Here is a 15,518-nt window from a genome sequence, read left to right on the forward strand (position 1 = left end):
CAAGGTCCCTCGCGTGCCGCGGGACTGGCTGCAGTTCCCAGTTCTGCTTGCCTGTCCCGGGACTGGCTGTAGCGCCCAGGTCACCTGTGTGCCCCGGGACTGGCTGCAGTTCCCAGGTCAGTGGTTGCTTCCCAGAGTCACTACTGCCGATGTCTTCAACAAGATTTCGGGTTATGGTCCGGATGATTACATGATTACAATCATGCCATCCACAGTGTACAGATACAGGATAAAGGGAATATCAAGATAAAATCAAGTCCGACTAAAGATAGTACGTTTGTCTCAAATGAGGTAGATGGTAGCTCAGGCCCACTCTGTAGTTGGTGATAGGATGGCTTGGTTGCCTGATAGCAGCTGGGTGGAATACATGCAACCACTGTCATAGATTGCGATATAAATCTGAGCCATATTTACTTTGTTTCCATTTGCATCTGACTTTCTTATTATTCTCTACATTAGCCAGTGAGGAGGCTGTGGAGTTCACTCCACAGCCAGCTTGTAAAATACAGTAGAGCAGTGATTCCCTCAATCACATTGTTTCACTTGCAAAGATATCTTAGATTTCATGCTTTAGCTTTCTCTTATGTTCAGCGCTAGCAAATAATTCTCTGCTGAGCTGGACACAAAAAGCCGGAGTAACTCAGCGGGACAGGGAGCATCTCTGGAGAGAAGGAATGGGTGACGTTTTGGGTCGAGACCCTTCTTTGGACTGAGATTGGGAGGGAGAGAGACTAGAGATATGGAAGTGCAAGGTGTGAAAATGACAGATCGAAGCAGATGATGATCTAGGAAATGTAGAATGGTTCATTGTTGGCTGAGGCGAAGGTGACAACGAGGCATACAAACAGTAAAATTAATCTGGAGGACAGTGAAACTAGTCGGAGAACGAGGGGGGGGGGGGGGGGGGGGGGGGTTGACTCAAAATGTCACCCATTCCTTCTCTCCAGAGGTGCTGCCTGTCCCATTGAGTTACTCCAACATTTTGTGTCTATCTTCGGTGTAAACCAGCATCTGCAGTTCCTTCCCAGCTGAGTCCCGTGGACAGGTTTTACGTACTAGCGTGCAAAAAAAGGTTATAGTCATTAATCGCATTGTTTTCTCCTCCACAGAAATTCTGCCAAACGATTGACCAGACGAGAAACCAAATGGTGTCCCTCTCGACCAGTGCCCGCAGGGTCACCAATGCGGACCAAGCCACTCAGCAACTGGGTGACTTGCAGGAAAACCTCGAGGATCTGCAGGTTCGGGCCAAGAAGAGGGAGGAACAGCTGGAACATAGGTTGTCTCTCTGGCACAAGTACGTCCCCTGGTGAAGCTCCCATTACTTTCCATTGTCAGTTTCGTTGCCTGTTTCAGAGCGCTGGTGAACACAGGGGTCTCACCTGCGGCTACTATCTCAAGGTGCCGCAGTTACTTCAACACGGCAGACTCGGGAATAATCCTTTTCTTAACTTCTCAAATGTTATAACCAAAGTGCAACTCGTGAGAATACATGTTCAGTGCAAGACAAAGCATTCAGTGTACATTACATGCACAGTGACTCGCATGCAAAATGCACCTGTCCCCATCTAAACCAGCCCAATCTCACTAACACAGACTTATACATACAGACACACATAGACACACACTCAGACATACACACGGACACACACACACACACAGACATACACACGCAGACACACACAGACAGACACACACACACACACATATTAGATAGACACACAGATACGCACACAGGCAGTAACATAGACAATTGCACGCACATGTTCACACACACGTACATACACACATGTACACACACACGTACATACACACATGTACACACACACACACATGTACACACATGAGGGAAAATGCTGCAGGGAAATGATTGAGATTGGGACTGATAAGTTTGTAGTTTTAGTTTTAGAAATACAGCGGGGAAACAGGCCCTTGAGCCCACGCCGACCAGCGATCCCCGCACACTAACACAATCCTACGCACACTAGGGACAATTTACTATTTTACCAAGCCAATTAACCTACGTTGGGCGCATGTCCGCACAGTATCTCTCAAGCCGGAATAGTTTGCGATGTGTAAATGACTGTCAGTTTGTGGAACGCTGTTTTGTTTGTTACTAGGTACGAGAAAGACCTGTCCAGCTTCAGTTCTTGGCTTGAAAAACATGAAGCAATTACAGGAGTATGGTCGCCCTGCATCTCCGCTGACCAAGCTGAGCTGCAAAACGAAGTGCTGACTCTGAAGGTAAAAAGAAAGGTGCTGCTGCAGTGTTTAGAAAGTTCTTTGCCAATTCAATACAGCACCAAATAAAACACTCCCGACAACAACTTTGCCCAATAACAACTTTGCCCAATAACAAAGCTATTTAAAAAAAAAAATTGCCATTAGTTCAAACAGCGCAAAGGGTCCACTTCTTCAGTGGTTGCTGCCCAGAGTCACTACTGCCGATGTCTTCAACAAGACCGACAGGTTTAGGGTGCACTGGTTGAAGCTGTGACCAGGAAAAAGACCACCAGATTTAGGCAGTCGAGATCACGTCAATCCCTCAGTAAGAGGTAATTATAAGCGGCACGGTGGCGCAGTAGTAGAGCTGCTGCCTTACAGTGCCAGAGACCCGGGATGCGTCTGCACAGAGATTGTACATTCTCCCTGTGACCACGTGGGTTTTCTACGGGTGCTCCGGTTTCCTCCCACACTCCAAAGGCCTCCAGGTTTGTACATTAATTGGCTGTTGTGAATTGTCCCTGGTGTGTAGGATGGTGCTAGTGTTCGGGGTGATCATGGTCAGCGCCGACAGGGTGAGCCGAAATGCCAGTTTCTGTATCTCTAAAATCTCAGCCTAACTGCTTGCCCACTAAACCTGACCTATCCATGTCCCTGTCCAAATTTTTCTTAAAAGGTTGCAATAGTAAGTGGCGGCGCTGCCCAAACAGCTGAGGTTCACCTGCAGTCCAGTCCAGTCCGTCTTTCTCCTCTTTTTTTTTTGTTTTCTTTTGTCTTGTTAGATGTATGTTTAGTTTATTTTTAGTTGTGTATGTGTGGGGGGGTGGGAGAAACTAGTTTTTGGTCTCTTCCTTCGGGGGGGATGCGACTTTTTTTTTGTCGTATCCCCGTCTCCGTCTGCGCTGAGGCCTAATCGCGGAGCTGGCTGACTTCAACTGGGACCGACCTCGAGGCTCCGGAGGCAGAGCCAGGAAACTACCATCGCAAAGCTGGCCGACTTCGGGGCTGTGGTGGCGCTGCGGCAACGGCCCGACTTCGGGGCCTTGGAGGCTCGGCCGCGGGCCCAGTGGACGACAACGTCGGGAGCTCGCAGGTCCCAGGTTGGTGACCGATTCTCCGGAGCTCTCGCAACAACAGCTTCGTCCGCTGGACTGGAGGGTGACAGCTTCGACCGCCCCCGGGCCACGGAGTTTGAACCGGTCCGTTCGCGGAGCTCGGATTTGGCCGTGGGACTTACCATCACCCGGCGGGGGGCCCAACATCGAAAGCCTGGATCGCCTCAACGCAGACGGAGAACAAGGAAAGAAGAGACAAGGACTTTAAGACTTTTGCCTTCCATAACAGTGAGGAGGTGCCTGGTAGACTCACTGTGGTGGATGTTAAACTGTGTTCATTGTGTGTTCTATTATTTTATTTTTTGTTATGACTGCAAGGTATGCAATTTCGTTCAAACTGGAGACAGTTTGAATGACAATAAAGGATACTTTATACTTTATACTTTAGTGCCTGCCTCAACTACCTCCTCCGGCAGCTCGTTCCATATACCCGCCACCCTGTTCTTGGCTTCCCTGTCTTCTCTTGTTGGTTGCCGGCTCAGTTTGGCCGGTGTCAGGAGTGTTTCTGTTGAACACTGACAGCAGTCCCCTCTATCTCGTCAACTGTGCAGGACTTACAGGCTGAGGTGACATCCCAAGAGTCAGCCCTCAGGAGTCTGGTGGTGCAGAGCAAAGCCTTGTACCCCGTCACCACAGAGGACAGTCTGAAGGCGATGAAAACAAATCTGCAGCAGCTCGACAAGAGGTGGCAGAGCCTGTCCCACAGCATCAAAAAACGGTAGGATATATTAATAATAGTTTTTAAAAAAAAAAAAAATGTTCTGCCCACAATGAACAGGAGAAGTTCAACAAAATAATTTGGAAAGAGGATTCTGGCTAGCTGTTTCCATGGAGACACAAGCACTGCAGATGCTAGAATCTTAAGCAAGGCACAAAGTGCTGGAGGAACTCGGTGGGTCAGGCAGCATCTGGGGAGGGAATGGACAGGCAACGTTTTGGGTCGGGACCTATTCTTCGTTTCTGAAATAAATGTAAAAAGGTTCTTCCCATATTCTAACAGATAAAACACAACACAGCTTTTCATATGTTGGGCCTATGATTTCCTTAAATGGTGAAGACCAAGAAAAAAATTTACTTTCATTATATTTTCTCGCACTTTCCTTTCCTAATGAGATAGTTCTAATATTACTGAGTGGGCTCCTCTGGTAACGTTTTTGGATGCTAGACTTTTATTCAGTATCTCCCTCCTCTTGAGAATAATGAGAATATGGACCACTCACACCCTAGTCATTCTCTCTTCTCTTCTCTCGTGTCGTGCTGCAGATACAAAAGCTTATAAGCATGCACCACCGGATTCAAGAACAGCGTCTTCCCTGTTATCGGACTCTTGTATGGACTTCTCCTATGATAAAGCATGAATTCCCGATCTTCCAATGTACCTCTTTGCAGCCCTTGCACTTTAAAAATAAAACCTGCACTTACTTTGTAGCTGCAACACTATATTCTGCACTCTGTTTATTTTTTTCTTTTCCATTATGTTTTGTACGGTCCGATTTGCCTGGATAGCCCGCAGAACAAAGCTTTTGATTATGTCTCAGTGCGTGCATCAATGATAAACCAACCTGTACCAGCAATGATTATGAAACTTGATTTTTGCTCCACAGCATCCGGACCTTTGAGGAGGCAATCGAGAAGCACCAGCAGTTTGACCAGTCTCTGCAAAAGTTCTCTTTCTGGGTCGATCGCTTTCAGAGTGGCCTGCAGTCAACCTCGGAGATCAATCCCGCAGATCTGCAGCCAGCTTTCAATCACTTAAAGGTAAAACCTGTCAGGATATTTAGTTCACTTTAAAGATTCAGCATGAAAACAGGCCCTTCGGCCCACCGAGTCCACGCCGCCCATCGATCACCCTTGCACACTAGTTTCTATGTTATCCTACTTTCTCATGCACTCCCGACTCACGAGGGGCAATTTACAAGAGGCTAATTATCCTACGAGCCCGCACGTCTTTGAGGATGTGGGAGGAAACCGGAGCACCCAGCCCTGTTCATTTTTGTCACAGTAAAAGGCTTTTGTTGTCATGTTACCCAGTCAGAGAACAGACCATACTTGATTACAATAAAGCCTTCTTCAGTCTGAAGGTGGTTCACGACCCTAATCATCAACTATCCATCTTCTCCAGAGACACTGCCTGACCCGCTCAGTTACTTCAGCACTTTATGGGTTTTTTTTTGTAAACCAGAATCTGCAATTCCTTCTTTCTACCTATAATACTCACTTTTATTAGGCCAGGTATATGCTGAACAGTACCTATGAATTAGAGTGTCGTTAAAAGCTCCATCACACTTTGTGCATCTAAGTGTAAGATTTCTAAAGGTTTCAACAGCAGAAAAAGGGATCGTTTTATCTTAGTTTAGAGACACAGTGCAGAAACAGGCCCTTCATCCCACAGAGTCCACACTGACCAGCAGTCCCCGCATATTAACACGATCCTACACACACTGGGAACAATTTATATTTACACCAAGCCAATTAACCGGCTAATCTGTATGTCTTTGGAGTGGGGGAGGAAAACGAAGAACTCGGAGAAAACCCACGCGGTCACGGGGGAAGAACGTTCAAATCGGGAACGAACCTGGGTCTCTGGTGCTGTAAGGCAACAAGTCTACTGCTGCACCACTGTGCCGCCCTATGTACTCGGTTATGGAGACTCGGTTCCAGGCTGTTCCCAGATGTTGCGGGTTACACTGCAGCGAAGGGGTGCCCTGAGAAAGTGTGACGAATCACAGGCAACAGGTTCAGGGGTGTCAACGCTTCATTGCACATGTGTGGTCGACTGTACTCTCAGTATCCCAGTGAAATGAGGCCAAATAATGACGGAGAAACCATCAGTATCACCTGCAACATCCAGGCCACAGCACTTGACTGACAATAACAGCAAATTGACCAGATTTCACTCCTAGAGTTTCTACGACTAATGTTGGGAATACATTCAGACTGGTGAAGCAATAGGTAAACAAATAGGTTTCCTCCCTCATGCCAAAGCTGAGTAGGTTATTTGGGATAGACACAAAATGTTGGAGTAACTCAGTGGGTCAGGTAGCATCTCTAGAGAAAAGGAACGGGTGATGTTTTGGTCGAGACCCTTCTACAGACCAGACCTGAAAGGTCACCTATTCCTTTTCTCCAGAGATGCTGCCTGTCCCGCTGAGTTACTCCAGCGTTTTGTGTCTATCTTTGGTGTAAACCAGCGTCTGCAGTTCCTTCCAACACAGGCTAATTGGGATGGTGGGTTGGATTGGGTTGGTGGGCTAATTGGTTACTCTGGATTGCCCTCGGTGTGGGTGGGTGGGTGAAAGAGCCCATGGTGTCGCTGGGTTGAAGAAGAATTGGCAGAAGAGGGTAGGGCTAGGTTGGGAATGGGTGTTTGAGAGAGAATAGGTTAAAGGGAAATGAGTGTAGATGAGTGTAGATGAATGATCAGCCATGATCATATTGAATGGCGGTGCAGGCTCGAAGGGCCGAATGGCCTACTCCTGCACCTAATTTCTATGTTTCTATGTTGCCTTGTTCATAAGTGATAGGGGCAGAATTAGGCCATTCGGCCCACCGAGTCTACTCCGCCATTCAATCATGGCTGAGCTAGCTCTCCCTCCTAACTGCATTCTCCTGCCCTCCCCACGTAACCCCCCGACACCTGCACTAACCCCGTGCCTTGTCTTGCTCCGCAGGACCAGTCAGGAGCCGTGGAGCAGCAACGTGCCGAGCAGCAAAGCCTAAGGGACCAGGTGGAGCAGCTGTGCCCGGCAACCAGCGGGCCCCAGGATCAGCGTCTCCACGGCAGGACCGAGGAGTGCTTCCAACTCTTCCAGGAAGCCAACGAGGTGGTCGAGCGAAGGAACGAGGTCCTGGGACAGCTGGCCTCGTTCCTGGAGACCCACAGAGTGGCAGAGAACGTGCTCCACCGGATTACAAAGACGGTCGAGACAGCCAGCAACTGGGACCGGGTGAAGACGGAGCTGTTGGACAAGGAGCTGGGTGACGTGACTCCCGATATTAAGCAACTGGAGTTGCAGGCTACGGCCCTTGATGCCCTCATCAGTAAAGCCCAGTGCCATCTGAAGACCTCGGGAGCAGACCCGAGAACCTCGTGTCGATCGTTGGCCGAGGGACTAGAGGCGGAACTGGACGCTGCTCAGAGACTCCTGGGGACCAAGCAGAGTGAGGCTGAGGCACTTAACTCCCTGTGGAGATCATTTAAAGAGCGCAAGGAGCAGTTGCTGAAGACCATCGAGGACATAGAAGAAAAGGCGGACCACCAGGGTTTAAAAGAATTGACTGTACCAGCCTTGCAACTCAGGTGAATATACTGAAGGGGGGATGTGTGCAATGGATACACATGGTCAAACACAGTCTGTAGAAGGGTCTCGACCTGAAACATCACTCATTCCTTCTCTCCAGAGATGCTGCCTGTCCCGCTGAGTTACTCCAGAATGTTGTGTCTATCTTTGATTTCAACCAGCATCTGCAGTTCTTTCATATGCAATTTAGCTTAGTTTAGTTTAGAGATACAGCGTGGAAACAGGCCCTTCGGCTCACCGAGTCCGCACTGACCAGCGATCCCCGTACATTAACACTATCCTACACACACTAAGGACGAATTCCATGTATGTGTGCATACTTGGCTAATAACATTTATTCAATTCAATTAAATTCAGATTCAATTCATTTCAATTCAATTTAATTCAACTCCATTCAATACCAAGCCCATTAACCTACAAACCTGAGGTACACAAACTCAGCGGGTGCAGCAGCATCTATGGAGCGAAGGAAATAGGCAACGTTTCGGGCTGAAACCCTTCTCTGCAGTTCCTTCTTAAACACTTAACCTACAAACCTGTACTTCTTTGGAGTGTGGGAGGAAACCGAAGATCTCGGAGAAACCCCACGCAGTCTCGGGGAGAACGTGCAAACTCTGTACAGACAGCACCCGTAGCCGGGATCGAACGCGGGTCTCTGGCGCTGTGAGGTAGCCACTCTACCACTGCGCCACTGTGCCTCACAAATGCATTTCTAGAGTAATGTTATCAGCAATATTAGAAACAACAACTTTCATGCGATTCATATTTAATCCCATCAGATGGTGGTGAGGGGAGAGTTTTGACTCTGAATTACTTCCGATTGTCTTTATCTCAACCTGCCCTAAGTGAGTTGTTTGGACTGTATGTTTGCCTTCAAAGCCAATCGGAACTTTTTTTCCCAGGGTGGAAATGCCCAACACTAGAGGGCATATCTGTAAGGTGAGAGGGGGAAAAGTTTAATGGAGACGTGCAGGTCAATATTGTTTACACAGAAAGTGAGGGGGGCCTGGAATTCATTGCCAGGGCTGGTGGTGGAGGCAATATCGGTAGTGCCGTTTAAGAGGCATTCAGATAGGCACATGGAAATGCAGGGAATAGAGGGGAATATGCACAGGCGGATGAGATCAATTTAACTTGGCGTCATGTCCAACACTGTGGGCTGCAGGGTCTGTTCCTGTGCTGTACCGTTCTACGTTCTACGCTTGTAGACCCGGGCGTACAGGACATGCCTAAGATTTAACCAGCGGCTGCTCTGTTTGTCCGCAGGCTGCGGATGTTCAGTCACCTGGAGGAAGATCTGAGCTCTCAGCAGCACGAGCTGCATCGTCTGACGGACAAAGCTAAACAACTTGCCGAGAGGGATAAATCGCTCGCTGCAGAAGCTGAGAAGGAAATTCACTTAGTGCAAGTGACCTGGAATGACGCCAAAAAGTTGATCAATGACGTGTAAGTACTGTAAACGTAATCAATGATGTGACTAATGCACGGTGTGGTGTGATATGGCACTTTATTTGTTACATGTGTAACGAGGTACAGCGAAATCCATTTGTGTACATTTCAGTACAAGTATCATTACACATATGCACTCAGATACACATTAGATAAACATCTCGCCTACAAGTGTGGAGCTGTGGTACACTGAGACAGTATACAGAGTCGACATTTTGGTGCCATTTTCAAGTCCCTCTTGTTATAAGTGCAGCATTCTTGTATTGACCATGAAGGCCCGTTGTCCCATAGAAACATAGAAACATAGAAAACAGGTGCAGAAAACAGGTGCAGGAGGATCGTCCCCTATCAATAACCCGTGCCTGCCTTCTCCCCATATCCCTTGACTCCACTAGCCCCTCGTGCTCCATCTAACTTTCTCTTAAATCCATCCAGTGATTTGGCCTCCACTGCCCTCTGTGGCAGGGAATTCCATAAATTCACAATTCTTTGGGTGAAAAAGTTTTTTCTCACCTCAGTCTTAAATGACCTCCCCTTTATTCTAAGACTGCGGCCCCTGGTTCTGGACTCGCCCAACATTGGGAACATTTTTCCTGCATCTAGCTTGTCCTACACGTTAGGCCTTACATGGATCCCTTTAGATAGTTTAGTTTAGTTTAGAGATGCAGCGCGGAAATAAGCCCCCTCGGCCCACTGAGTCCGCACCAATCAGTGATCCCCGCACACTAACACTATCCTACACACACTAGGGACAATTTACAATTATACCAAGCCAATTAACCTACAAACCTGTACGTCTTTGGAGTGTGGGAGGAAACCGGAGATCCTGGAGAAAACCCACGCAGGTCACGGGGGGGAAATGTACAAACTCGGTACAGACAGCACCCGTAGTCAGGATCGAACCCGGGTCTTGACTGCTGTGCCACCGTGCCGCCCTGGGAAAGACAGTATGTCTTTGGTAATTTATGGAAATGGCAAAGGCAACTGGAATTATCATGATGCCAGCTCAGCGCAGGAACCCCTTCGCCGCTACTCCCCTCTGCAGGGCCTTGAGAACAAGCAAACCTGCACACCAAATATGCACCGCAGATGTGAGACCTTTCAGGTTGTCAACTCCACTTAGCCTGTTGGCCAATTTGGGGAACTGCCCGGGCACCAAATAGATCTGTAGTCTCAGGACCACTGAATTCTCAGCACAAGTATTTTCAATGAGGGATTGATGAAAGATGTGTCTGTCTCAAACTCCCAGTGGGAAATTGGCTAAATAATCAGGTCCTTTCCTCTGCAAGAGATTGAAAAAAGGTCTGCGTGAAGTGTTCTTGCAAAATAAATTAGATTTGCATCCCCTGTGGCACATGTACATGAAATATCTTCAGTCTTTACATTGATTTACCGTTCCTTTGTAACAGTCAGGATCAAGGCAGCTGCCTGGTTACCCTGATGAGGGATTATCAGAGCTCCAAGTCTGCTCTTCTCAAAGTGGTGGAAAACTCAGAAGCTGTAGCTGTGATCAAGTCAAGTCTGCTGGATCAAGAAGACTTAAGGAGAACATTATCCAGGGTAGGTGTCATATTAACGCCTTCAGCATAATTCCTGGCCTGTAGGGATCCTACAGAAATGGAAGGGAATGTTACAGTCACACACGTAAACATTGATTTGGAGATCCCCTTGTTTTTTCCCCATCTTTCAGTACCTTTATGTGAAAACAAAGAACTGCAGATGCTGGTTAATGTACAAAGTGCTGGAATAACTCAGCAGGTGAGGCAACATCGCTGGAGAACAAGGGTCTTGACCCGAAACGTGTTATCATATCCATGTCCTCTGGAGATGCTGTCTGACCTGCTGAGTTACTCCAGCACTCTTTATCCTTGAAGTATCTTTAACTGAGTTTGCAATCTCATGCATGGCATGTATTGGGTAATGCATCAAGACGTCATTAACATAATGGCCTCTCATTAGGAGACTCCAGGCTTGCTCCTTCCCTTAGGGTGGTATTTAAATACTATTTATTGCCAGCATCTACTGTGAGATACCTATGCATAGTGTTTAGCTGCAGGATCACCTGGAGCCTTTGCCCATCTGAACTTCCGCCACTGCCCATCCATTCTCCTGCCACTGCTTAAAGTTGGAACTATTTTGAACGTAGAGCATAGAATAGCACAGCACATGAACACACCCTTGGAACCCGCAGTGTCTGTGCCGAACATGATGCTAAGCCAATATAATGTCCTCTGCCTGGTCATGCTCCATATCCATCCATTCCCTGCATGTCCATGTGTCCATCTAAAAGCCCCTTAAATGCCGTTATCGTATCTGCTTCCACCACCACCACTCCTGGCAACACGTTCCAGGCACAAATCACCCTCTGTGTAAAAAAAAACTTGCCCTGCACATCTGCTTTGAACTTTCTCCCTCTGATATCAGATTTGCCACATCACAGCACATGGTCTACAGCAGCCTACCCCTCAAGATAGAGGAGCATGAGGTGAGGCGCACTCTGCGGGCCATCAATCCAAGGAAGGCTACTGGTCCGGACGGCGTCTCTGGACGCGTGTTGAAGGACTGCGCAGACCAGCTGGCTGGAGTCTGGACGAGGATTTTTAACCAGTCTCTGGCCCAGTCCACTGTTCCACCCTGTCTGAAATCCTCCACCATAGTCCCCTTGCCCAAAAAAAACAACATCTCCAGCCTCAACGACTACCGGCCAGTCGCACTCACACCAGTGGTGATGAAGTGTTTTGAAAAACTGGTCCGGGGTCACATCACGGGGTCACATCACATCACTTCTGCCCCGAAGCTTTGACCCCCACCAGTTTGCGTACAGAGCGAATAGATCCACAGAGGACGCTGTAGCCACAGCTCTCCATGCTGCACTGTCTCACCTGGAGCAGCGGGGGAGCTACGTGCGGATGCTCTTTGTGGACTACAGCTCTGCTTTTAATACTATCCTTCCCCACAAACTGGTGGACAAACTGGGGGACTGGGGACTTCCAGCCTCCACCTGTACGTGGATAAATAGCTTCCTGTCGGGTCGAAGCCAGAGAGTCAGAGTGGGCCATCACACATCCACGGCCCTCAGCCTCAGTACCGGCTCTCCACAGGGCTGTGTACTGAGCCCCCTGCTCTACACCCATCTACACGCATGACTGCACCCCAGTCCACCACAGCAACACCATTGTCAAATTTGCGGATGACACTACAGTGGTGGGACTCATCTCCGCGGGGGACGAGTACGCCTACCGGGATGAGGTGGAGCAGCTGACAGGGTGGTGCGAAGAAAATAACCTGCTCCTCAACACCTCAAAGACGAAGGAGGTAATAATAGACTTCAGGAAAAACAAAACGGACATGGTACCACTGACCATCAGAGGGGACTGTGTAGAGAGGGTGGCGGATTTCCGCTTCCTGGGAATCCACATTGAGGAGGACCTGACGTGGAGCGTGAACACCACTGCGCTGCTGAAAAAGGTCCAGCAGAGACTGCACTTCCTGCGGGTGCTCAGGAAGAACAACATCACTCAGAGGCTGCTGCTGTCCTTTTATCGGTGCTCCATTGAGAGCATACTAACATACTGTGTATGCGTGTGGTACACCAGCTGCACAGTGGCTCAGAGGAAAGCGCTCCAGAGGGCCATTGACAACGCCCAGAGGATTGTCGGCTGCCCTCTCCTTACCTTGGAGGACCTACACAGTTCCCGCTGCACCAAAAAAACCCAGAATATAATAAAGGACATCTCCCACCCCGGACACTCCCTGTTTGAACTGTTGCCGTCAGGCAGACGGTACAGATCCACAAGGACAAGGACAAATAGACTACAAAACAGTTTTTACCCCACTGCTATAAAAGCACTAAATGTGGCCGCCAAGGAACGCAGGGGCGATACAGACTAAGGGACTGTGGTAACGGTGAAATCGACAGAAGGATGGAGGGTTGGGTGTGTATGCGTGCTTTGTCTGTGTTTTTTATTTATTGCTTATCTTTATTATTTTACCGTGGATGTTTCGTTAGCTTTAGAAATGTTTGAATGCTGCACTGACTGGCTGACATTTTAAATTTCGTTGTACATGGCCCATGTTACAATGACAATAAAGAAACTATTCTATTCTATTTATGCCCTCTAGTCTTTGACATTTCCATTCTGGGTAAAACATTCTGCCTGTCGACTCTAGCCATGCCTCTCATAATTGTATATACTTCGATCAAGTCTCCCCTCAACCTCCGATGCTCCTGAAAAAACAATACATTTTGGCCAATCTCTCCTTCTAGTTAATACCCTCTAATTTATATTCATCTTGGTTGTTCTTTGGCACAATCCATTATGCAAAAGCCAGCTGGCGATTCTCCCATATTCAGTATTTAAACCGTAATCTGCCAATATGGATTTGCAGCCATCTGAGTCAATTAGCACAGAACAGGCCTTTTGGCCCATCGTGTGCAAGCTATCCAGTCTACCTATCTGCAATAATCCCATTTAACTACATTAGGTACATAGACTTCCATGATTTCATGTCCTTCTGTGTCTTATTTGATCTGCCAGATTGCCACCCACACAATTAAAATAAGTCAAATGGATGTGTAAGGTGTTTATTTGTTCTTTATCTGGACCATGCATTGTCTGAGTGCCTGGGCTCTCAGTCATGTCAAGGGCTCTCAAGTCATGTCAAGCCTACTCAGTAGTCATTTGGAAACAATGCGTAGGAAAGAACTGCAGATGCTGGTTTAAATTGAAGGTCTGAAGAAGGGTCTCGACCCGAAACGTCACCCATCCCTTCTCTCCAGAGACGCTGCCTGTCCCGCTGAGTTACTCCAGCATTTGTGTCTACCCTGTCATTTGGAAACAGCTATCAAACTCCACACAGACAGCGACCCATGTCTCTGGTATCGTGAGGCAGCAGCTGTGCCACTGTGTCGCCGCACGATCTTATACTTTCTCCTCGTGTAACTTGGGAGTGAGAGTGAGACAAGTCATAAATTCATGTCATAGCAGCAGAATGAGGCCATTCGGCCCATCGTCTACTCCGCCATTCAATCATGGCTGATCTATCTCTCCCTCTCAACCCCATTCTCCTGCCTTCTCCCCATAACCCCTGACACCCGTACTAGCAATCACTACCTTAAAAACATCCATTGACTTGGCCTCCACAGCCAAATGTGGCAATGAATTCCACAGATTCACCATCCTCTGACTAAAGTCTTTGGAGAAGATTCTGTTTTGAAGAATGGTCTGAAGAAGGGTCTCGACCCAAAACTTCACCCATTCCTTCTCTCCAGAGATGCTGCCTGTCCCGCTGAGTTACTCTGGTATTTTGTGTCTATGTTCTGTTTTGACTGTTTTCTTCATCACAATAAGACCTGCTGACAGAAAATCGTCGCAGACGGTCCAGCTGAATCACGCTGACGGCAGGGCCAGATGCCGAGTAGAACCTGTCTCTGATTCTTTCCCTTTGTTGGACAGCATGAGGTGGCGAAGTGCGAGTTAAGTGCGAGTCAGGAGCAATTGGATGGATTCACATCGAAAGGCAAACAGCTGCTGGCTGAACTGAAGAAAATTCACGGCTGCAACCCAGGGCCCCTAAGGCAGGACCTGGACAATATCTTGGACCAGTGGCTGGATGTAAGTTCATGAGGGAATGGAGCAGAGTTACTCGGCCACTCGGCCCATCAAGTCTACTCAGCCATTTAATCATGCTGATCTATCTCTCCCGCCTAACCCCATTCCCCTGCCTTCTCCCCCATAACCCCTGACACCCGTACTAATCAAGAACCTATCTATCTCTGCCTTAAAAATATTCATTGACTTGGCCTCCACACCCTTCTGTGGCAATTAATTCCACAGATTCACCACCCTCTGACTAAAGAAATTCCTCCTCAAGTATGAATGAATGAATGAATGATTGAATGAATGAATGATTGAATGAATGGATGAATGCATGAATGAATGAATGCATGACTGAATGAATGAATGATTGAATGACACTTTATTATCACATGTGACATGACCGTGAGATTTTTTGTTTTGCATACGCAAGCATGTAAAGAATCGTCTCACATAGAGCGCCAACAAAAGTTGCCAGAGTAATGTCTCTTGAACTTCTTTTTTGATCTTGTTGAAAGCAACGGAAAATAAATCTCTGTTACATTTTCAGCCCTCCTTTAATGCTATTGTTTATGCCCAGCTGTTGTATCTGGTAGATAGAAACTTCAAAACATAGAAAATAGGTGCAGGGATAGGCCATTCGGCCCTTTGAGCCAGCGCAGCCATTCAATATGATCATCCAAAATCAGTACCCCGTTCCTGATTTCTCCCCATATCCCTTGATTCCGATAATAATGTGACCCATTGCTTCATAAGATCATAACATCATAGGTGCAGAATTAGGCCATCCGGCCCATCGAGTCTGTTCCACCATGCGATCATGGCTGATCTAG

At 47.7% G+C, this 15,518-nt stretch overlaps 1 protein-coding gene across 1 annotated transcript in view; it reads left to right on the forward strand.

Annotated features, from left to right (window-relative positions):
• Nucleotides 1-15,518, forward strand: part of syne1b (spectrin repeat containing, nuclear envelope 1b) — a 386,581-nt gene that overhangs the window by 102,947 nt on the left and 268,116 nt on the right. The window contains 8 exon segments of the mRNA XM_055638842.1: nt 1,110-1,297; nt 2,121-2,244; nt 3,890-4,056; nt 4,943-5,096; nt 7,010-7,638; nt 8,906-9,085; nt 10,498-10,648; nt 14,545-14,703. Coding sequence (XP_055494817.1) covers nt 1,110-1,297; nt 2,121-2,244; nt 3,890-4,056; nt 4,943-5,096; nt 7,010-7,638; nt 8,906-9,085; nt 10,498-10,648; nt 14,545-14,703 — 1,752 coding nt within the window.

This window comes from Leucoraja erinacea, chromosome 8 (genome assembly GCF_028641065.1).
Source record: "Leucoraja erinacea ecotype New England chromosome 8, Leri_hhj_1, whole genome shotgun sequence".
NCBI classification, from domain to species: Eukaryota; Metazoa; Chordata; class Chondrichthyes; order Rajiformes; family Rajidae; genus Leucoraja; species Leucoraja erinaceus.